Source organism: Corapipo altera, unplaced genomic scaffold (assembly GCF_003945725.1).
Source record: "Corapipo altera isolate COAL_440 unplaced genomic scaffold, ASM394572v1 55, whole genome shotgun sequence".
NCBI lineage: Eukaryota > Metazoa > Chordata > Aves > Passeriformes > Pipridae > Corapipo > Corapipo altera.
The window spans coordinates 5,653,278-5,677,130 of NW_020884882.1; the positions used below are offsets into that span (position 1 = coordinate 5,653,278).

At 49.0% G+C, this 23,853-nt stretch overlaps 1 protein-coding gene across 2 annotated transcripts in view; it reads left to right on the forward strand.

Moving 5' to 3' along the window:
• Positions 1–20,775, forward strand: part of NCKIPSD (NCK interacting protein with SH3 domain) — a 51,322-nt gene extending 30,547 nt beyond the window's left edge. Inside the window, exons 6-13 of one of the 2 annotated variants that reach the window (XM_027640272.1) lie at positions 5,531–5,701; positions 6,843–6,929; positions 8,376–8,514; positions 13,818–13,898; positions 15,169–15,297; positions 16,670–16,762; positions 18,312–18,484; positions 19,030–20,775. In XM_027640272.1, the coding sequence (XP_027496073.1) occupies positions 5,531–5,701; positions 6,843–6,929; positions 8,376–8,514; positions 13,818–13,898; positions 15,169–15,297; positions 16,670–16,762; positions 18,312–18,484; positions 19,030–19,233 (1,077 nt within the window). In that variant the 3' untranslated portion in view covers positions 19,234–20,775. The remainder of the gene's footprint in view (positions 1–5,530; positions 5,702–6,842; positions 6,930–8,375; positions 8,515–13,817; positions 13,899–15,168; positions 15,298–16,669; positions 16,763–18,311; positions 18,485–19,029) is intronic. The other variant, XM_027640273.1, reaches the window with a different exon arrangement.
• Positions 20,776–23,853: the final 3,078 nt, after the last annotated feature.

Here is a 23,853-nt window from a genome sequence, read left to right on the forward strand (position 1 = left end):
TGTAACACGTCCCTCAGCCTTGCATTTTTTTAAAGACTGCGGAAGAGTAGTTTTTCAGCCACTGAGGAACACTGTCCTGAGCTTGTTCTAAATAAACCTTATGCCAAAATCATCCTGTATTCCTCCCTCTTCTGCAGCAGTCATTGAAATGGTGAAGTGCACCTGGGCAGCTGCCTGCTTTAGTTGGAGGGATAATAAATTTCAGCTCCCACTTGCTGAATGCAACCCTGAGGAGTAAGCGTCATATAAACATCTAAGATTGGAGTTGCATTGCTAATGGCAAGATTATAATGAACAGTTCAGAGGTATTTGAATATGGAAAACTAATGACATTCAAATTTTAGATCAAATCATAATCTGGTTGACTGTCTGCACTGAATAGAGGGTCCTGTAAGCAATCATCAAGTCTCTGTTTGTGGCCATAACCCAACAGTTAATTACTTCCTACTCCAATTACAATGCCCTGTCAATGTGTGATCTAGATTCAGCAGAAAAATTTAGCTGTTTCAAGCAAATGTTCCGGCTCTGACTCGAGTGCTGAGAAGTTCAGTTTTCTGTTACTTGGACCTTGTCCAAGATTTGAATACTATTTTTATTGTTAATACCTGTACTCGGGATACAATAAGCTTAATTCTGCAGAAGTCATTTAGTGCCAGGTTTCTGCAGAGGGGATTTGAAAACCTCAATTTCATGGCCATTGCTGCAGACCAGCCTGAAAAAGATGGTAAGAAATTCTGATGCTGGTGCAGGGACAAGTATGGATCTACTCGTATCTGGTACAATATCTGTAACCTAGGACATCTGTGGGACCTTAAAATGGCCAGTAGTGTATAGAGACACAGCAGAAGGTCCCTGTCCCATCTCATAATACCTTGTCACACCTATCTTGAGCAGTATAGCTTTTAAGAGAGCCCAGATGAGCTTGCAGAGTGCTCAAGTGTAAATTTTGTGGTTGTGCATTTTTTCTCAGTGTCCCACACAGAGGATGTAGCTCTGCTGATATGTAGGGGCCTGGTCCCAGGTGAGATTGTTCACCTGGTGTAGAAGACCAGCTCTAGCAGTTGGAAGGGCAGTCGTGTGTACTTGTAGGGTAGTTATACTGCCATAGCTTCACCAGTGTAGTTTAAAGATACAAATTATTATCGTTGACTTTGTGATGTTCATTAAACCAAATCATTCCACATTCTCAAGGGTTTCTGTGTAGAATTGTTGCTGAGTTGTCAGTTCTAGGTCAAGGACTTTTTTTCTTTAATTTGTAACTTCTGAAATCCCTCTACTCCCCAGTCCATGCAAATATGTGGGCAATTCTCCTCTTGCATATTTTTCAAGGTTTTTTTTTTTTCTTCCACTCCCTAAAACAGAGCAAGATATCAGCTTTGATTTAAAGCTTTGGTCTGCTTATACCACACCTGCTTCAGCCTTTTGTATCATGTTCTTTAATTAGTTATATCCTTTCTATTCCTATTCCAGTCTTAATTTAAAGTCAGCTCAGTGATTTACTAAATCAATTCCAGAATCCATTACCTCGCTTCTATCCCCAGTGCCTTCTGAAGGTTGACTGGCAGTGGCACTTCCTTCTTATTTACCTTGCTGATCCTCCAGTGTGGAGTCTGCCCAGGCATGTGTGTTTTAAAGAATAAAAGACTCTTCTGCTGGGACAGCATCCTGCTCCTGCTTTTAGAGAGGTGACTTAAGGCTAAGCTGGGGGAACAGCAGAGACAAGGAGCATGCTGAGGAGCTCACACCTTAGGAAAGGTGCTTTAGAGGTGCCATACTATTTGGGGAAGCCTGATCTGCAGGAGGAAAATTGCTTACTTGGCTTCCCTGTGTCAGCATTTACCCTGGCCTTGGAAATGGCCCCTCTTCTTGTCCCTGAGTGGCACAGTGACTGGGCAAGATGTGCAAAGGGATATGAAACCTCTTTTCAAAGGCATTGCTGCAGTGACTGTCTAAACTGGAGCTGTCTTTCAAGGCAACTTGTTGAAAATTTGGACAGAACTAAAGATAATAATAGATGCTGCCTGGTTTTTGAGCTTCTAGAGAATCACTTGGATTAGTATGTATTGGTGATATGTGATTACCTTTAGCTCTGCTGGATTATCTCCCATCTCAGAGGAGGGAGTAGCACTGTAGATGTCTTGTCTAGGGAGGTCGATTTTGAGGATTTATTAAACTCAGTGTGTGGCAGCAAAAATTGCCCAATGAACAAGCTGGCTGCACCTTGAGAGGGAGCATTTAAAAATCACTGATCTGCTTCTTATTACATTAGCATTGCTGTGTTGTAGTTGTGACTCAGACCTATCTCTGGTTGCCTTAAATTTAAGATTGAAAACTGCTGAAAAAGATGTATAATGCAGTTGGATCTTATAGATCAGCCTAGGCTGCTGAGCAGGGTCAAACCGTTCTTGGATGTGTTGGAGATGAAGGAACAAGTCAGGAAGTTGGTGTGGGAGGTGGCATGTTTCTGGAGGGGGTTTCCCTTGTAGTGCTGGGCTGTGACCTGCTCCGAGCTGCCTGTCACCAGGCCCCGTTGTCCCCAACAAGCTCTGACAAAGCTCATGGCTAATGTGTCTGAGCCCCTCTCCTTCCCCTGGCACCATGGGGCTGCCTCCCTGTTCATTCATTGATTCAGCTTTGCTGAAAGGAGACTTGCTTTTGACAAGACACAAAGGCTGCTCTGGGGCTCAGTGTCTCTCCATGGGAGCTTTGTCCCCTTGCTCGCCTGAGAGAAGGGGAAGGTCAGCAGGGTGAGCGCTTTCAAGGCCGAGTCCTTTGGCTGGGCTGTTCGGAGGGCTCCTCCTCAGTGAAATACTGTAACAAAAGGGAATCTGGAGGGTGGGAGGAATACATTAGTGCTTAGGCAAGTCTTTTCTTTGCTGATTTCTGGAGGAGACTTTATGAAGGTCCATGGCAGGGTCTTCACGCGCAGCCATCTCAGTTCAGCTGTAGCTGGGTCCCAGTCCTCCAGAGCTGCTGGGAATGTCTGTGGAGCAAATGTGCATTGGGCTGCAGGTGCCTGGAACCTGCTATATGGTTTTGGGACTCATATGGAGAGAAAATGCTGGTAGATGTGTGTATCCATGGCACTGGTGATCCATCACACTTGTTGGTGGGGTGGTGGAGAGGGAAGAATGGGAGGGGGTGAAGAAGAAATGGGCAGGACGGCAACTGGGTTTGTATGGCAGGTGTGGTCACCTCTGAGCAGTGTGGGTATGATAAAGTTCCTAAAATGGTTTTGGGCTGCTCAGGAGGAACAAAATCCCTGCACCAGCTTGTTCTGCTGGGCTGGGGGGAAGGAACCATTCGAAGTAGCAAGATAATGCAAAATGGCATTGTTAGAAATACCAAAACCTCCTCCTGCTTATGGGCTCTCCAGCAGATTCTTGGAAACCACCATATGATGATGCTGCAGGTTGTAGTAGCTGCCAAGATGTTTAGTGAGCAGAGACCTGACCCTGGTGGTGAGGGGGCAGAGAATGGTGCTGAGACTGCACTGAGACAGTGTGAATGTAGTTACACTGGTTGGGTGGAAGAGCTCATTAGTAGATTGATCTCATCCAAGTCCATTAGGAGCTTGATGCTGGGGAGAGTTGTCAAGGGCTGCAGATGAAGGATTGGAGAAAGCAGATTAGTGATAAGAGGCTGAATAGAGTGATCATTAAAACAAGTACTCATTAAAATGATCATCCAAAAAGATGTCCCAGCAGTGTCCCAGAGGTTGGACTGGCCCTGCACTGCTCTGGTGAGGAGGATGCAAGTGAGGTACATAAATGGAGAACCCCTCCCAAGCAGCTAGGACACATGAGGATAGGCAGGTGACACTGCAGTGCTGTAGGTCTTCCTAAGGAGAAGGGGGAGATGGCAAGATAAAGTGATTCTCTTAATGTATTTGCTCTTGTGATAAATCACCATTCAGTGGGAGATTCTCTTGTGTTTGTACTCGGCTCCTGAAAGCTGTCATGCTCTCTTACAGCTGGTTACCTGCTTTTCTGCTAGACCACCCGCGGCTGCCCAAAAACTTAAGCCTGTACAGAGGCTTGTGTTAAACCAGCACACTCTTTCCTTTATTACCTGACTCACAAAAATTATGTAACAAGCAGCAACAACAAGAAAACTTTTTCATTGTATAACTGAAGCATGGACTGCAAGTCCTAAATAATTCATACCCCAAATACCCCAAAGCAAGTGTCTAACAGTTCTGTCCCTAAAAAAGCAGATGAGACACTACTGTTAAACCTGGAGTGGTTTTCTCAGAGAGGGCTGGAGGGTGGGAGGTGATCAGGAAGGGTGCAGCTCCTGCACTTGGCTGTCCACATGTGGGTGTGTGACTGTGCAAGTGTCGCCACTGCCCCCACCTGCACAACCAGCCTGTTGGAAGGAGCTACACCATGACAGGACTAAATCTTCTCTGGGTTTCCAGGACAAGACACTGTAAAGGCCCTTTCCCGCTGAGTGATCATGACTTGTTGCTGCATGTGGTAAGACAGCTTCATCCAAAAATTGTTAAGAATTTGGTCTCAGTGAGTTTGTTTTCTCTATTGTTTGAATTTCTCAGCTTGGTTCTCTTCCACCTTGCTGATCTCCTGCTTCTTGTTGTTGCTGCTGCCAGACCCTTGTGTGTATCATTTAAGTTCTTCTATAAATTAATCTTTGCCTCTCTTAGTGGTGCCTGGGCTCATCACCTGTGATCAGCTCAGTTCCATGTACTGAGCCCCCTTCTTGCCCTGATTTCAGAAAACCGTGTAGTTCATATGATATACTTGGGTCCTAGAGGCTGATCCTAAATCACAGAGCACAGCAGCTGTTGGGGCAGATTAAATGCTGCCTGACTACTCCCCTCTCTTTCTTGAAGGAGAGAAAAAGTGAAGGAAAGACAACCAAAGTGTGAGGCCTTCATGGTAAGGTTGTGTATGAGGTAGAAGTGGTGGGGATGCAGTAGTCAGCAATTTGAGAAAGGAGTATGTGCAGTAAGATTTGCTGAGTAGCTTCACACTTCAGAGCTGCAGTGAATGGTGGCCCAGCTCTGCTGTTTGGAAGAAAGCAGAACCAAACCAGCCAACGGTGAATTGGTTCCTGTCCTTGCTGCAGAGGATCCAGACCTAGTATTGAACAGTTGGCATGTGGAGCACCATACAAAGCTTGCTCTTGAGGCAAGGATTAAAGTCTGGAGGGAGTGGGCAGCAAAGGGAACTTCTGCTTCCTAGAGGCAGTTGTGCAGTGTGGTGGTTTAGTGTCCATGACATGTCTGTTTTACTGGGGGTGCTCAGCTGCTGTGCAGCAGTGGTCCTAACTCACGCCAGATGGATTTGGCTTTTCCCATTCTCAGGATGATTTTCAGAATCTACAGAGAGTAGAGGCTCCAAAAGTATGAGACCCGAAATAACATGTGTCTTAAACTTGCTGGTTTTGTACTGCCAGCTCCTGACTGAATGAGGTCAGCTGCCCGTCCTGAGACAAGATTGGAGGAAACAGGCACCCAAACACTGAGCTGTCAGGGCCCCACTAACCAGTGGCTTTGCTGTCTCTGCAGAACCTGAGTGCAGGGCTGCCCTCGGGCCAGATCTGCCATGATGAGCAGCGGCTGGAGGTGATCTTTGCAGATCTGGCCAGGCACAAGGATGATGCTCAGCAGCGCAGCTGGGCACTCTATGAGGATGAGAATGTCATCTGCTGCTACCTGGAGGAGCTGCTTCGCATCCTGGTGAGTAAATTTTTCTCTTTACCTCCAGAGCAGACAGCCCTGGTGAAGTTCCTTTTTCTGACCTCCTTCACCCCTATTTTGCCATCAGAGCTACTGTTTCAGGGGGCATAGGTTTCTTGTGCATCCTTTACTGTCAGAGTGAAGCCCTGCTCTCCTGTATGGGATCTGCAGCGCTCTTGAGCTGCCTTCTACTCTCTACTCCACCTTACAGGGTTTTCTGAAAAGTGTTACTGAGATATTCTTCATGGTAGCTGTGGTATTCACCTATCACAGGAGAGTATAAACCCTCACCTCCAAAAAAACCCACCTTCTCACAGAAAACCTGGAACTCTCCTATGAGGGTTATTGCACTGCTGGGCCCATTTAAAACATCATCCATTTAATACATCCTCTGTTGCTGGGAAGTATCTGTGGGGTGGGGCTCATTACATGTGAAGAAAATTCTTTGGCTGCCTTGAAAGTGAGCTTTAAAGCCATTTCTGTGAGAAAGTACAAAGCATCTCACCATATCTGTGCAAACAGGAGAGGTACATCCCCACAGTGAGCAGCAGTGGGAATACATGTGCAAGCCCATCTGTGTCCAGGGACCGTGATGATATGGGAGCTGCCCTCAGTGCAGTGACACGATCTGTGTTAGGGGTTTGCTCTGGCACTGTTTTATATTCCTCTCTGGTTCTGACATAAGCAGAACAGGTAAATTTTCTGTAATAAGCGCTGGGGTCTTTGTTACTCAACATACAGCTTGTGCTGCCTCGCCGTGGGCCTGCAGGGCAAGGCAGAGTGGGGTTTGTGAAACCATTCCTCATAGCTTAGGGGTGAGAGGAGATGTACTTCTCAGGATGGGAACAGTGCTGGAGCTGCCCTGTGTAACTGTACGATGCACTCAATAAGGTGCTGCTCAGGTCGTGTTTTAGATGTTTTTAGCCCAAGATGTGCTGTATGACAGAGGCGTGTCTCAAGAATTCACTTTGATGCAGAATCTGAAGGGTGGTGGTTCCTGAGCTCTGCTTTCAGTTTCTTTGTGAGGTGGTTGGGCTGGGCCTGCTAAAATCTGAAAGGAACTAGAATCCCTCAAGGTGCCTGCAGCAGGCACCTTGTGTCCTGATGTGCCACTGGGCTGACCTGTCTATTCCTCTTCCAGACAGATGCAGACCCAGAAGTTTGCAAGAAAATGTGCAAGAAGAATGAATTTGAATCTGTCCTATCCCTTGTGGCATATTATCAGATGGTAAGGTGGCAGAATGCACCAATTCTCTCTTTTTTTGAGATTTTCCTGAAGATGCAAAAGAGCAGGGTTGGTATGATGAATGTATATAAGATGTTTCCCTTGGGTAGGACAGTTCTGTGGTCTAGCTGGAGTTGCAGCATATCCCTTTTAAGTGTTGGCTAATGTCACTGCTATGCATGAAAATTGTGTGAAAGAGCAGACTTTGAAGCAGTAGCTAGCACTGCCAAGGGTAAAGCTTCCTGCTTTTACCAACCCGTTGAGGGACAGTATTGGCATCACTGATATCTAGAGGAAATATTTCTGAGGATGCCTTGGGAAAGCTGACAGGCTGTGACTGCTCCTCTTTTAATTGATGCACTCTTGTGCATTAGTAAATAACTTTGCTTAGGAAAGTAGGTAGTGAGTAGAAGCCTTGGGAATGAGAAATGAAATCAGTATTCAGAGGAAGGAATGAAAGTTTTGCTTTCAACGCCTATGCAGCACTGCTTTGCCCCTCTCCTTCCTGGAATGTACTCTTGTAGGATTCCGTGGGGGTTGGAAACTTGTTCCCATCTTCTCCCTAAGTCCTCAGCTACAGCACATCAAGTCTTGTGGCATTTCACTTTCATCTGGCACTTCTGTGTCAGAGCTCAGCATCAGGGGACTGTAACACATCTGAGAGCAGAGGGAAGGCAGGCGGGGCACAACAGAGCCTGTTGGCTTTCACTGCCTGCTCTTCTCTGACCAAGACTTCAAGGAAGCCTGACCAGGTGGGGACAGTTGGGTCTCCTGTCCTGGCTGCTGTCATGCCCAGTCCCAGGGCTTGGCTCACTTCTGTTCTCTGAACCCCTGGAGTTGTTGGCTGAGTTTGGAGTACAAATGTTACCCCAGCATCAGAGTTCCTCCATGGGAGCTGCAGGTTGAGCATTGTCTTTGCTGAAATTCCTCGCGTGTCCCAGAACTTTCTGGTTATACCCCCTGCTCCCAGCACAAACCCAACAGCATCACAGTGGAGGAGCTGGTCCTGTCCTGTTCACTGACCATCACATGCTGATGAGGGTTTACAAATGTTGTGTTGTCAGGAAACCTCAATCAGAGCAGCGTTCACAAAACCCTAGTGTGCTCAGGGAATCCTGGCTCCAGCATATCCAACCTGTTTGCTGGGGATGGGTGTAGGTTTTTGGTGTGTTGTCACATTTAGTGGATGAATTGGGGCATCTCAGATCTGAGCTTTGGCTGCCACATGCCCTCTGACCACATGTGCCAAACACCCATAGCCAGCCCAGTTGTGAACAGTATCGCGTGAACTCCTGTGCTGTTGTTAACAGCTTGTAGAGCTTCTGGGTTCACTGTCACCCTGGAAGGGTCTGAGGCTTCCCAACAGTGGGAGCTTCTAGGAGTTATGTCTCTGCCTCAGAGTCAGCCCTCACCTGTGACATGGTTTGAACTAATGACTTGTTTTTGCAGGAACACAGGGTGCCATTGCGGCTGCTGCTGTTGAAGTGCTTCGGAGCCATGTGCAACTTGGATGCTGCTGTCATCTCAACGCTTGTGAACTCTGTGCTGCCGATGGAGCTGGCCCGGGACATGCAGACCCACACACAGGGTGAGCCAGAGCTGCTTGTACACAAGTCCCTGGAACGTACCTTTCCATTAAATGATTTGCAGCAGCACTGGTGGCCCCCCATTGCCTGGCTGCTCTACATGCCCAGTGCTCTGGGCAGAATGGTGTCTGATTTTAAAGTTGTTCAGGTTATTACAGCTGTAAATTGGGGATGCACAGGAGGGGATGTTTCAGTCTAGTGGTGCGAGGCCCTCCAGCTCTTGCACATCCCATTAATGATCTGTGTCACTTCTTGTAGATGTCTTAAAACACATTTTGAGCTGTTCCAGTTTTGATTCATGATGCTGACAAGAGACACCTGCAGATCTCAAGAAAGGTCTCTGCAGTTTCTTAAAGACTTTTTCTCAGCACTCTACACCTGATCTTTGTGGTGTTTCTTCCTGGTGAATGAGATGTGTGCTAGTTAAAGGAAAGGGCCTTCTCTCCATGACTGGGCCAAGGGAGATGGTGGTGTGGTCCTGGTCCTCTGCAGGATAGTGCCACAGCCCTGCTTTTCCCAGCTCTTTGCTTTCCATACCTAGGCTTTGCCTTCAGGTTCCTTCTACTTCGTTCTCCTGCTCCCTTTGTTAGGATGACCTGTCACTGCCATGAAAAATAATGTTCTTCCTTCCCTTTGGGCTCCATTTGCTCTAAAACTTGGTGGTGGTAGCGTGGTCAGATTTTGCTGGTGTCCCTCAGAGCTACTGTCTAGCCCAGCAGCCAGGAGCACGTGCTGAGGAAGAACCTGAGAACAAGTTGAACGTGTAATAATACTCCCCAGCTCCCCAGACATGCCCAGTCCTGAGCAGTCACATTTTGAAGTCAGCCTGTAGGCCACCAGTGCCGTCAGTGTCATACATTACTTTTTCCTTTAAAGGGTTATAAAAAATCCATTGTTTTGTGCTAATTGTGACTGTTCAGTGACCATGTGGATCAAATCAGAAGAGCCCGGCATTTGCAGCTTTGCTGCCCTGGTTGCAGTCTGTAGCCTATTGGTTTGCTGCAGGTGTCATGGAGCTGTGGAGAGGTATAATTTGGTGATAAGACTGTAGGAATTGACTGGTCTGCACAGGCCAGGGACCGTCACATCCCTTTCATGTGAGCCAAGTAAATGTCCAAGATGACCGCCTGGAATTGTTCCTGTCCCCAGCTTCCCACCACAGACTGTGCCAACCTGACTGTGGTGGACAGGACTAATGGGGCTGTGTCTTTGTGTCTGGAAAGGGCTATGTGAGGTGGAAATCATGCCTGTTGCATGGCTTTGCACTCATCTTTGCTCAGATGCTTTGAAATGCAGGCATTTCAGAGGCGAGGAGGGCCTGAAAAATAGCGTTTTGGGGCAGGGCAGAGGGCTGGTGGGATGGGGTGGGATGAATGACTGTGATCATTACTCCAGTGTTGTCTGTGCTCTCTTTTTGTGTTACTGCTGTATCAATTCGTCTGTTACCAATTCTGTGTCATGAACTCATCACGCTGTTGTTGTTTGATCTGGTAACGCATGAGAAGCATCTTCTCCAGGCTGAGGTTTTCCTGCCAAGAAGCAAATAATACTTGGTTATGGGACTATGACTGTGCTTCTGCGGCAGTATTTCTCCTGATTTTTGTGCTGCCAAAAATAAACTTTATTGTGCCTCCATCACTACTTCAGAAAATAGTCTGCAGCTGAGCATCCTATGCACCATGACCAAACAGGGTTTTGTCTCCTGCCCTGTCCCTGAGCTGCCTTTGTGCAGGCAGGGCAGGCTGGTCACCATTGTTAACCCTTGGGTGGTCACAGTGATGCTGTGTTTTGCCTGGGCCTGTCTCATCCCAGACAGCACAAGGTGACTCAGCCTCTTGGTGTGATGGAGCATTGAGCTCTGACCTAGGGGAGTTCTGCACACCTCTGCTGATCTCCAGATAGCACTTATGGCTGGAGCAGGCCTGTCTCCCAGCAAGTGTTAGCTCTGCTTTGGGGACCCAAAAAGCATTGCAGTGGAAGTGGGTGAGAAGTGGCTCTGCTGTGTCCTCCAAACTGCCAGCCTGCAACTCTGCAGCATCTCCTCTTTCCCTAACTTCATCTCAAGGTGAGGGTTTTTTCCAGTACAGTTGAAGGGTGAAAAGCTGCTCTTCCTTTGCTGACAGACTGCTGTGTGGATACAGGAGCCTCACAAGTGGGTGTCCTGATCCTGTGCTGCCTTCCCTTTGCTGAGCTTATGGCAGGTGCTTGTGCAGTGTTATCTGTGCAGCATCCAGTCCTCTTGGTCTTCACAGCAGGGCTGCAGAGAAGTAACCAGCCTTGACCAAAACAGGTCTGTCCTTCAGAGGTGTTTTAGGGCTTTAGTAGTTCCCTCCTACCATTCGATGCTTATGGCTCCATGTCCTGCCAGCAAATGGCAAGCAGTACCTTCAGTGAAAACATGACCTTGAATCCTTGAGCTTATTTTGGTGCTAGAAACTGGGGAATAGCAGCTGATCCGTGACATGCTGCAGAATAGCTAATCCTTTCTGTGGTGGCTGGAGCCAGAGCAATCAGTGCCAGCACTATGCAACTGGGGAGTGTGGAACTGACTGCAGCAGCTCTGTGGGATCCCTCCTGCCTTATTACTGAAGAGCAGGCAAGGCAGAAGCTCTGTGCATGGATGCTGGGTGCCTTTGATGAGAAGGACTTTTCCCTGGGACTAATGCAGGCATGTTGGCTGCTGGCCAGTTCTTCTGCCAGATGCTTGGGTCTTATTGCTTCTGGACAGCCCCTTTCCTCTGCTGCAGCTGGTCTGCCCATCTATCAGTGTTAGAAGACCTTATAATAAGCCACAGTGAGTCAGAATTAGCCAGAACAATTCCGAAGAAAACAGATGGGGATAATCCAGTCTGTAATCGTGACTTTCTCCCTTATTGCAGCTCAGTGCACTCACAAGTCAGCTCTCAGGCTCCTCTCCCTTCAGTTGTAGACATTTGTGTCTGCTCCCAGGGCCTGAATTTTACACTGCTGTATTTAGAGGGTGGAAGCAAGGTCTTTGAAGGCCTCTGAGAAATACCTTTCATACATAATAGTTTCCTACCAGTATCTCAGCAGGCTTCAGAAATGAAAACAGCTGCATCTCTCCTGCCCTTCATGGCTACTTCAGTGATGCTTATGAGTCTGTCATCAGCAGTCCCTCTGCTTCAAGAGAACTGCATTAATGCTATTTACTTTCTTGCAGCCACTGGTGCTGCTCTGGAAGGAAAAAAAAAAAAGCTGTGTTTTGATTGACAATTACTGTGTTCTTTGGCACTGTGAGTGTTGGATGAGTCCTGCTGCAGCTGGGACACCCCAAAAACTTGAACAGTCTGTGCAGGGTGAGTATCCATGGTTAATCTGGATTTGCCCCAGGTTCAGCCTTCTGAGTGGTTTCAGCATCCTTTGATTTTTTTTTTTGTCCTTAGGGAAATAGACCAAGATTTGCCTCCTAGTCATGGAGTCTGCTGTCAGCCAAGATGAATGGACATCAGTTAATGGCAGATGGGCCAAGGACATGTAAAACTGCCCTCCTCCCTTCCATCTCTAATTAGTCTCTTCCTCCATATTTGCTACAACCATGTTTATCACTGGCTTCTGGTTCTCAGTTCATTATTTCATTGCTCCTGACGTGATGAGAGAAAATGTTTTGTTGATGAAAGCCTTTCTAGGAATGTGGGAACAGCAGGTTCCTGTGTATCTGCAGTATCCTGCCTCCAATACCCAACTTGTGAAGCCATGGAGGAAAGAATGAAGAAATTGTGAACAGTTTGTCAGATCCCTTTTTTGCTACAGAGAGCTTTGGCATCACTGTCACCTTATAGCTGAGAGCTTCTTATATAAGTGTGAATTATAATTAAGTCATTAAATATCCTCCCTCTCTGTTTACCAAGAGTAAACAACCATTTCCAGCTTTCCTTTGCTGCCACATGGTCTGGAGTGCTCTCCTACAAAGTCTTAATCTTGTTAATGCTGTAGTATCTCTGGTTAAGCCCCCAGTGATCTATTTTTACTCAAAGTGTTTGCTATTTGAAAACTCAGGCATCTGGTGGAGCTCTGATAAAGTCTGTGTGTGCTTTGTTTATAGGGGCTTTGCTCACAGAGCTGACTTTCCAGGGGCACAGGGCTGGAATGACTCAGTAGCATTTTGTCCCCCATGCTAATAATGAATCTGAGAGCTGCCAAGTGTTGCAAGTCTTTTGTCCAAATCCAGGAGTATGTGGTGACAGTGAAGGCATCTGGCTGTGCAGTCAAAGCCAAATTGCAGGTGCTTAGAGGTGGGTCGATTTGTGCCTGAAGAAGTGAAATCCCTTAAAGTGTTTGGAGAGGGTACTGGAACCAGCATGTGTCATGCAGGGCAGCAGTACAGCTGAGAGAAGCATCATACATTGAGGGGAACTTTTTGTCCTCTAATGAAAAGTAGTTTTGGTCAGTTTTTTATAAACAGACCCTCAGCTTCCTTGTAACAAATGCCCCTGGGCTCTTTCTGGCAGATGCAGCTGAACTGTATTTAACCAGTATGTGTAGTGACCTATACATAGTAATATTCACTTTCCTATTGTCTTCAGACTTGCTGAACTGGATGGAGGCTCCATTAGATGGTGACACAGATCCTATTCCATGCCTTTTTTTTTTTCCTTCTCCAAATATCTGTTGAGACATATCCATTAATTAAAATTCAGGAAGGGCACTGGCAGGGGTTCTAGGGAACATTCACAAATAGCTGCTGCCAATGAAAATGGTGTTGGACTAGCAGGCTGTGGCATGTATCATTGCTGGAGGAACGTGTGGCCTGGGAGGTGGGCAGATGCACAGCCTGAGTCCTGAGCAGTGATCTGGTCTCCCCAGGGACCTTTTATACCTCCGGGCAGAGCTGAGGTAGCGAAAGTAGAGCAGTGCAGAGATGGTAACAAGCAGCCTGGCTGTCTGGGGGTGGTGTTGGTTGGAACAGGCAGTATTTTGAGGTGGCCAGATGGATGCTTTTTCTGGGTTCAGCAATTACATAACTATGGAATGTGTCCTGGGACTGTGCAGGGGAGGTTTTTAATTAGTCAGATTAAGTTTGCCTAGATCCTCTGAAGTGGAGAGGAAAAAAAAATCAAGGATTCTTGTTGTGATTATTTTTAAATTGCTTTGGAAACACATGGCACAGAAGGCGTGTGGTGTGCTAAAACAGGGGGAAAAACACCCTTACAGCTCAGTCAACACAGGACTGAGGAGCAGGCTAACCAGTGTTAAATGCCTGTACTAAATGTGTGGCTTCCCAGCTGCAGCTGTGGAGCAGTTTCACTCCCTCAGAAGAACTAATGGCAGGACCTTTGTCTTGCAGATCATCAGAAGATGTGCTACTCTGCACTGGTGCTGGCCATGATGTTCTCCATGGGGGAGCCCCTGCCATATCACCACTATGGTAAGAGTGGGTTGTGCTCACAGCTTGGCAGGACAGCAGAGCTGATGGTGGCACATCTGGGGTGTGCTGGCAGACACAGGGAAGGGACCTTTGGCCAAGGTGGGGACAGCTCAGTGGAAGGCTCAGCAAGGGTAGGGTCTGTCCTTTATCAGTAGAGCCTGGCAGCTGAAGCACTGGGCTGAGATGCCAGATTTGCAGCAGCACACTGCTCTAACTCTGGGTTAGAGCAGTGGAGGACTGAATGCCACACTGTAGAAGAGGTGGATTTGCCCATCACTGTAACTAGGTGGCATTTTGGTTTACCTCTGGCCTCTGTGAAAGCACACACCTCTTGCTTGCTTTAGAGACTGTCTGCTGATGAGGCTGAGATCCCAGATCCCTCCATGAATGCCCACTAAAGGCTGTCAGCTGCATCATGTGGCCTCTTTCTGGTCTCTTTTCTAGCAGGATAGTGCAGCCCTGTGTAGTTTAAACTCTTAGGGAAAGTGGAGATGATTAAGGGTTTTGCAGTAAATAATGAAGTGTAAATGTTCTGCCTGTTTTCTCCTCTGTCTTTTCAGCCTTCAGCCAGAAAGCCCTTGACTGCTTCTAGCCAAGGCTATGTTGTGTTCACTGTACTTGGGAAACTCTGGGCTTAGTTTTCCTAGAAATGCAGTAGAGACTTTTATAAGTATCTCATCAGCACCTTTACTTAACACCCAGTAAACACATAAAAGATTTAAACTGATGCCATAGAGACCAGAGTGAGCTTCCACACCTCCTGCTTTTTTCTCCTCATGTAACCCTGGCAATTATTTCCTGCAGGTGGACTTATTTGCATGAGCTCCTGAGCTTTCCTAATAGCTAAATTGAAAAAAGGGTTATTACTAATGATCTAGATTATTAGGGGTTTTTTTCAAATAGATTAATTAAACCAGTGGTCAAGAATACAAATCTTTTCCTACCTTGAAGCCTTCACTGACAGCAGTGGTGCTGAAACAGTTAGAGCAGGATTTGGTGTTTTATTTACTCAAAAAAAATTACCAGTGGGGGACCAAATTTCACTGTTCCCTTGCACCGTGGATAGTTCTCTGAGCCACTTGTCTCTTACACAAAGACACTTCAGTGGTCAGTCTAGTCCACTTGTAGGGCTGTTCATTCCCTGGAGGCTGACATTAGCACTCCACTAATGGTTTTCAAGCATAAAAGCACAGAGAAGGGGTCTGTGTATGGTCCCTTGTTGCTTGGTTTATTTTCACTGTGCTCTAAATGCCTCTTTCTCCTTGTGCAGAACATCTCAACTCTCAGTTTGTGCAATTCCTGCTGGATGTGATTGAGGATGGGCTGCCCTCGGACACCACTGACCAGCTGCCTGACTTATTTGTCAACGTCCTTCTGGCCTTCAATCTCCACATTCCAGGTTGAATTGGTGCTGCTCTGCCTTGGCAGGATTTCAGTGGTCTGGAGTGATGGTGTGAAGAATGGGGAGGGAGAATCTCACTGGGTCTTGATGGTGCTATAACCACCCCTCCAGCTCCCCTAGTCTTGGGCACTACACTGTGTTTAAATATGGTGCAAAATCCTAGAGGAAAATATGGTCATGAGGACAGGCAGTGCATCAAGTCCCTAGAGAAGGGCACTTACCCTCAACCTGCCTGTGTGTTTTGAATCCTGTTGGAAGACTGGAGCGTAGTTCCAGGTCCTGCTAAAAAAGGCCACTCCTTAACCCAGAGTCTCCTGTCACTCCCAGTTGTTCTGTTTCTCTTGTTCTGCTTCATGGCTTTATCCTTGACTTTGTGAAGACAGGGGAGGATAAAGCAGTGATGACGTGTCCAGTAATTTACCTGTTATTTTGAATTGCGTATCATTAAAATTTATGTGAAAGTTTCTAATTTCATGTAAAAGTTGATTGCACGGAGACTGATTAAGTATATCTCTGCTGCTTTCATTCATTACCCCTTCCCACACTTACCCATATCCTCGCTGGCTGCAGTAATTAGGCAGTAATGCATGACAGGCAGTGTGTTTCTGGGGATTATTGCCCACCTGGGGCGTAGCTGAGAGCAGTGACTTGTTCTCTGTTGCTAAGAACGTGTTAAATGATGTTCTGGTTGCTTATTAGTGGATTGAATTTTTTATTCCTCTGTCTGTAAGATTCATCTATTGTGCAGTTCAGTGGTGCAGCATTAGTTCAAAAACTCTTCTAAAACCATATTATACTGATGCCCTTCAATATAAAGGATCCTGAGGCACTTTGCAGCCTGTGAAATATTACAGGCCACAGAAATAGTCAGTGCTGTGCTGTTTGTGTGATTCTGAGCGTACACACACGCACATTTTAAGGCCTGTTAGGGTAAATGTATTTTAGTTATAGCAAATCAGCCCCAAAGGAGGCTAGGGGACAGTTCCTAGAAGAAGTCTTCAGCCCATACCCTTGCACAGTTGAGTGCTGGGAAGGACTTTTCCCTTCTGGGATGCTCTTGAGACCCTTCTTAAGAGAAATTTCAAGACTAAGTTCCAGCAGGGTTAGGTTTAGGGAGCCCACATGGGAATCAGATGTACAGAGAAAGCACCAAGGCCCTAGTGTTTCACGTGCTGTTTCCAGATTTATTTCACCTTCCCTCTCCCTACCCATCCACTCTGTGGGGCTGAAACTTTTCATATCCCTGATAGACTATGGTTCCTCAAAGCTCCCCAGAGCACTGATGTGAAATAGGATCCCCCCATTATGTGTTTTTATTACCATGGTCTTCAGGAAACAAAGGGATGTGCTAAACAGGTTTTTTCCTCAGTTCCAGAACACAGTGTGATCATGACTACAATAAGCAAGCACTCAAATGTCAAGACTTTCACGGAGAAGCTGCTGCTGCTGCTGAACAGAGGAGGTGAGTGTGTGTGGCACTCTTGTGTGTGCCTGGCAGGGGGTGCAGCTCATGTTGGCTCAGGGAGACAAGCCTGGTGCTCATTATGGGGTGGGATGTCAGGGATGCAGGTAGCTGAGGACCTGTTGGCTCAGGCAGGATGTGCCACTTCCTGGTGAGTTTGTGAGGGTGACAGTCTGCACTGCTGAGGATGGAGCTACACAAGGAATAAGGTGATGCTGATGGCATGTAGGAAGAGGGGAGTGGCCTCTGGGCTGCGGTTTCCATGTACTCCTGGGTCAGATCAGCCCCACCTCACAGCACGGCCAGCTGCCACCTGGGCAAGCTCTTGTCTGGGAGGAAGACAGGTCCTGGGCCACTTCTGTCCTTGGACAGGCAGGACTCAGTGAGTGCTGGCACACAAACCTCAGCCAGTGCTGGCAATCATTTGCCTTGAGGGAGAGATCCAGAGGGAGCTGTTGCCTTCCGAAATGCTGCCTAGAGTGCAACTTTCCATTTCGGAATCACCAGCAGAGGGTTAGCATTGTGTCAGATCCAGGCATGGAATGAAATCCACTGCACCTCGGAGCTGTTGCAGAGCAGATTGCTGGAAAGCTGGAGATCTCCATGGGAAGAGCAGTGCCAGCTCTTTCAGCCTGTGCTGCATGACACTATTGTGCTTTTTAATACCTTCTGGAGCACAGGGGCTTTGCTGTCTGAGATTCATTTTGTTGATTTGCTGGAAATAACTCATCCTGGGACGCTTGCAGCTCATCTTATGCTGGCTTTAATTCTCTTTGGGGTAGCAAATCACTGTCTCCACACTATATCAGCTTGAGGGCAGCCAGCACCTCAGTGCTCTTCTGTCTGGCCTCCTCCCAAAGCCTTTGTTTAGCCCTTTCCCTGCCAGAGTCCCTGAAGGGATCACCTTACAGTGAGGAGCTGGGTGAAGAAAGAGGGGGGACCACAACCTAATGAAGATGCTTCTCTTTTGCCTGCCTTCCTGACAACTGCTGGCAGGGCTGCAGTGGCCCAGAGCCCTCATGAGATGTGCAGGAATGTGTTTTGGAAGAGAACAGAATGTGGTGACTCATTTAAACTTGGAAGTGTTTCTTTTCTTGCTTCTGGGACAGTACTAGCCTGGTCTCTGGTGAAAGCTTAATTTTGGTACAGGCTCTGATGTGCTTTTCAGAGGGGTCATTGGACCAGACTTAATAAACCAGGGAGAAAATGAGTGGTGGCTGTTGAGCAAAGAGGGGAGGCACTGAGAGGCGATGTGCTAATGAGCTCTCACCTGGGATGGTAGGTGAGACATAAACAGTGATTAATGCTAATCATAATGAGTTTGGTCTCATCTTGGTACCCTGCAGAGCTGCCATCCTGATTACACACCTTTGTGCAAGGCACTGAGGTCTGTGGGCATGAATCTCTGCATGGGCAGGGAGGGCCAGGATGAGGGCAGGGCAGCCTCTTCTCCAGAGCCAAAGGGTCTAATGAAGGGATGCGCTCTGAAGATGGACGAGGGGGGCAACGGGGAGCACGTGGCTTAGCACAGTCTCTCTGCCTTCCCCAGATGATCCAGTTTGCATCTTCAAGCATCAACCTCAGCCACCACACTCGGTGCTGAAGTTTCTGCAGGACATCTTTGCCAGCAAGGACACAGCCAGCATCTTCTATCACACAGACATGATGGTCCTGATAGACATCCTGGTGCGGCAGATTGCTGATCTCTCCCCAGGAGACAAGGTGCTCACACCAGCCCATGGGCATTGGGGAAGGGAGCACAGTCCCAAAGCAGTGGTGTTTCTCCTGGTCCCCTGTAGGGCCTCCTGCTGTGGGCAAGAATGGAATCTTGGGCGCAAGGTTTCTGGGTGCTCAAATCAACCTTGAGAGCTGAGGAAAAAGGGGGGATTTATCCTGCCCAGCCATAGGCATATTAGAAGAAAGATCTGCCAGGCTTCTGGTGGTCTGCAGCCCTCTGCCCAGAGATCTTTGGGAATAGGGACCCTCTGTGAGTAGTAGAAGTAGGAGGAACCTCTCTGGTTTGGTATCACAAGAGGCAGGGGATGTGCACATGTTTGAGGGTGGGTGAGGAGCAGCACTGGGTTGCTGTGGGAAAAGCAGAGTTTTCCATAGTTACTAATAAGCCTTAAGGAAAAGCAGGTGCTCTGGTTGGTGGAGCAGCAGCAGCTGTTCCTGCACTCATGCTGCACTGGAGGCTGGCATGCTTGTTTATCTCACTTTAAATCTTTCACTGTGCTCTGTGGTTTGTCTCCCCTCCCACTTGGCAGCTGAGGATGGAGTATCTGTCTCTGATGCACGCCATCATCCGCTCCACGCCCTATCTGCAGCACCAGCACCGCCTCGCTGACCTGCAGGGCATCCTGCAGCGCATCCTGGGCGAGGAGGAGGAGGACCAGCAGTGCCAGATGGACAAACTGATCATCCTGGAGATTTACAAGGAGTTCCCAGAAATCTCTCCCGGTACCAGCTAATGCTCCTCAGCTCGGACTGGAGTTTGAACCACTTGGATCGATGATGTCTCTTGTTGACACTTTCTCCCCATTCCCTCCCAGTACAGCTCATACCTTATATCCCTCTGTGCGAGGCCTAAGGTTGGGACAGCGTTCACCGGCCCTTTAGAAACGCCAGTGGCAGAAAGGGCATGTGGTGCCCCCAGGGCCTGGTGCCCGGGGCAGTTGGAGTGGGATGGGCGCTGGCGCGTGGTTTTCCTGCAAGGCTCGGGCAGGAACTATTTGGGCAGCTGGTGTTAGTGGGAAGGGCAGAGAGCTTGCGGGGGGCTTAGCAGCCAGTGGGGGGGTGTGTTTAGCTGCACTGGTGTCCCAAGGTCCTGAAGAGAAAGGCCTTTGCCTTAGAGTATTACTTCTTTTCCATGTGCATCTCTCTCCCTGCAGTGACCAAGTGGAGTCTGCTGGTGCTTGGAAGAAGCTTTCGTAACATCTGTTTTGTTTTCTGCTGCTAGTGCCAATGTGCTGCAGCCCTGCCAAGGGAAGGTAGCTGCTCGCTGTCTAACGCCTCGTCTAGTGAGCCTTTCACTTCCTCCTGGCCCTCAGCTTTGCCTCTGGGCAGCAGCCCACCTTGGGTCACGGAGGTCTTACCCCAGCAGCTGCTTTTTTCAATCTGCTTTCTATAGTGATGTTTAAATTTGAATTTCTTGCACACTGTGGCAGCCTAGAAGTAACAGCCATGTGGATGATGCTGCCTTTAGGAAGCCCTTGGCCCAGACACAGCACAAAGATGTGTCCTGCCAAGTGAAAGCTGCCGCTTGCCAGCCCTCTCGCAGCGTTGCCCACGAGCAGAGGGGCTGCCTGCAGGCAGGTGTGCTCTGTTCATGAAGCGTGTGGATTTCTTGCCTTGAGCTTCATAGTAGCTCTGCCTCGCTGCCCTCCCTCTCCCCATGGCAGCACTCAGAGGCAGCGTGAGCCTGGTGTCCAGTAGCTGTTTGTGACTACGCTAAGTGTGGGGAACCCTTATTTATATTTCCTTTAGGTTTCTAGTAAATGGGATTAACCTATTTGCCTGTTAGAGATAGTCACACACACTAATGTGGGTCTCTTCGATATTTGTGTGCGCAGTCTGGTCGCTCCCTGTCCCTAAGTCTTCCTTTGCAGTACCCAATGTAGGAGCTGTTGGAAAGTGGAACTGGAAATACTGGGGACTTTTTTTTAATTTACTTTTTTTTTTTTTTTTTTTTTTTAGCTTGAGGTGATGACATGAGCTCTGCTCTGCAGGCCTGGACTGGCCACTGGGGCAGTGATGCTTGGAAACAGAGGGTTTTGGCTTGGCAGCCGAGGGAGGCAAGGACCTCCTGAAGTCAGCCTGGGAATGCCCAAGCTTAATAACCACCCTAGCAGAGAAACCTATTTTTTCCCTGTAAAAATGTATGAATGTCAAAAGGGATCCTGTATTTTCTTAAACACTAAGTGTAACCTGCAGAGGAATAAAAATGTCTTAAACTGGATTTCTGTGAGCGTAGCCCTGCCTGCCCTACCCTGTCATGGGGGAACCAAAGTGGTGGGGGGACTCGGGTGCCTGCTGCCCACTGAGGCAAAGCAGTGGATGCTGACATCCAAATGGGGGTAACCCAGTAGTTCTCCCACACTCACCTTCTTGCCTTGTGTTTTTCTGCCATGTTGCTGGCCAACAAGGAGTGGTGCAGGGCAGCAGCCCTTGCTGTAGGGGCACAGCCATCATTCCTGGGGGCCTGCCCAGTATGGCTGCTCCAGATTAAGGGTTTGGCAGAGCTGGACTCAGCAGTTCGCTCCCTGCAAGGCACGCGCAGCCTCAGCCGGCTCCCAGCGGAGCTGCCGAGGCAGCAAGCCCGGGCAGGAAGGGTTTAATGGTCTGTATCAAGTGCTAATGAATCGCTTTGGCTGTGGATGTCTGCTCCCAAACCTCAGCCCTGCGTGTGCAGCTTTGGGGATGCCTGGGATGGCCGGGGGTGCGTGTGGTGGGAGGGCAGTGGGCGCTGGGTAAAGCACTGCCTTGGCAGCAGGGAAGCTGGTCTGTGTGCTGAGGGAGCCAGCCAGGCAGTGGGCTCAGCCCTGGCCAGGGGTAGGGGTGTAAATGCCAGGTGCAAGCTGTGCCACTCCAAACATGAGGACAGCATTAAGCACAGCTGCCTGCAGAAATGGGGCCAGGGCTGTGTCCCAGCTCCTGACTCTTTGACTCATGTTTCCTAAGTGTCCAGACGTGTGGCTTTGAAGTGTGTCAAGCTGCACACCTGGGGAGAATCACAACACAAGGGCTGCCAGCACTCTGTGGTGTCTCCCCTACAGTGGCTCTTCTCTGCCCCATTGCTCTGTGCAGCACATGGTTGCATGTCCCCCTTAGCCAACCTTGGCTTGTTTCTGAGTGCTGCTGGGGCTTGTTGGCCCGTGCCCTGCTGCCGTGGTGGGATGTTCCTCTGGCACTTGCCCTCAGTGACGCAGCCCAGGCTTTGCTGTGCCAGGCAAACCCAGCAGCGGCAGAACCCAGTGCTGTGCTTGCCAGGAGCCTGGACTGGCAGAGCTGGTGCCTCCTGTCGGTATCCCTGAGCCATTGCCGTCCCTGGGGTCACTCACCTGTGTCCCAGCTGCACAGCTGCATGACATCTGCACCACCACCCTGCTGCCACCGCAGCCAGGGCTGGAAGAGCTGGGGGGGAGCTGGCTATGGGGATCCCAGGGGAAAGCTGTACCCATTGCCCAGGAAAGGCCTTTGCCCATTGCAGGAAATTGAACTGCAGTGTGTAAACTCAGCCTGCTCAGCAGTTCCTGCTCTCCATGTAGGTGACACACTTGAGATTGTTAGCTGTAATAGGGTGCTGTTAGAGCACTGTCTCCGTGTATTGGTGTGTTTTTATTGTGGTGCAACAGTGAAGGGAGTTGGGGGCTGGCGTGGGGGGAGCGATGCGTTGCCTGTGACTTGCGCTTCTGCTTTATTGTCTGGAATGATTCAATTACAACTATTTTGTGGCAGTAATACCCTGATAATTTTCTCTTCCTCCTCTGAGCTGTCAGCTGGGCAATTAGAACAAATAAACTTGAAAGCCTTCATTACTTTTAAAAAGTATTGCCTCTCTCCTGATTCAGTTTCTTGATGGTACATCTCCAGTTTGAGGGGGCGTGATGGATGATCCAGCCAGCATGTTCCTGTTGCACACGGGTGATGTGCTGCCCTCTGTTAGATGAGGTTTCTCAGGTGAGCTGTGTGTGGGGCCGGGGCTGCTCTGGCATCAGCCTAATGGTACCAGGAGGGCTCAGGTGGGTGCTTGGGGGTCTGGAGCAGAGAATGTAAATCTGGTGCACTGCACCTGCACAGCTGGCATGGCTTCAGCCCCATCAGTGCTGGTGCTGGACCAGCCAAGCCAGAGATGTTTTGTGGTGGCTGAGTTAATCACAGCAGATGCCAATCCTAGGAGTTTATAAATTAACATGCCAATGTCTCTGGAGGCTTAGAAATCCACACCCAGGGACTATCAGCCCTGAGCGTTGTGTAAGCACCAGGGGAACTGCTTTTCAGCACATGCTGAGCTGGGCTGGCCACCACTTTAGGGCTTGCTTGGTTTCCCATAGTGGTCCTAAACCCCATACTCACTACAAACTCTAGGGCAAGGAAGTGCCCTGCCTGCCCTGCCCACCCCATGGCTGCCCAGGTGATGGCCAGGCCTTGGCTTCTTCATGAGTGATGGTGTTGGAAGACACCAGCCCCACGTGGAAAGCAACCAGCCATGAGGATGATGCAGGGTGATTTGGGGACATGTTGGGTGTGCTGCAGACCCCACATTGTGTTTGCTCAGTTTCCACCCTGGGAGTGGAAGCCTGCTTGCTGTCAAACCCCCGCTCAGTGGGCAGCATGTGCTCATCCCACCCCCTCATCTACATTAACAATAATTTCTAGGGGACCATCTGTCACTGTCAGTGGAACCAAAGCTGGGTAAGAGCTGGTGGTGGTTGTGGTTGGTGGGGGAGCACAGGAACATGGGGCATCAGCAGAGGCAAGGCACTGGTGACATCAGGATTCAGTGCTGCAGCTGCAGCAGCTGGAGCAGAGGGCACCAGCATGGCAGTGGCAGCTGGATGCCCTCAAGGTCCCCAGACCTGCTGTGTCCTGGGGCCAGCACGTCCCCTCTGACCCCCTCCTCACTGTGCAGATGGCCTGTGCTGTCCAAACTAGTGTGTGGCTCCCAAGCCACCACTTGGATTTCTGCCAAGGGACTGTGGGACCTTGCACAGCCTTGTGTGGTTTCCTGTGGGATGGGACAGTTGTTTTGGAGAGTGAGCATGGCTCCTGCTGTGCTGGGAGTGATGGCTGAGCAGCGAAGCCCCATCTCCCCAGTCTGAATCCATCTCGCTGTTAGTTTGTGAGGTTTTTGGGGAGCTATGCAGGGGCTGCACAAGGGCTGCTCCCCAGCCTACCCACCTCAAACCAGAGCCCATCCAGCACAGTGGCACAGAGGGCTCTTGCAGCCCCCTTGGAGCTGGAATGTGCACGGAGGCACTGTGTGTCCCATGTACTCCCTGCCTTTCCCTACCCCATCCTAAATTCCCCCCCATCTCCCAGATTTGCCCTATTTTCCTCCCTGACACAGTTTCTTCTTCCCTAGCGTTCAC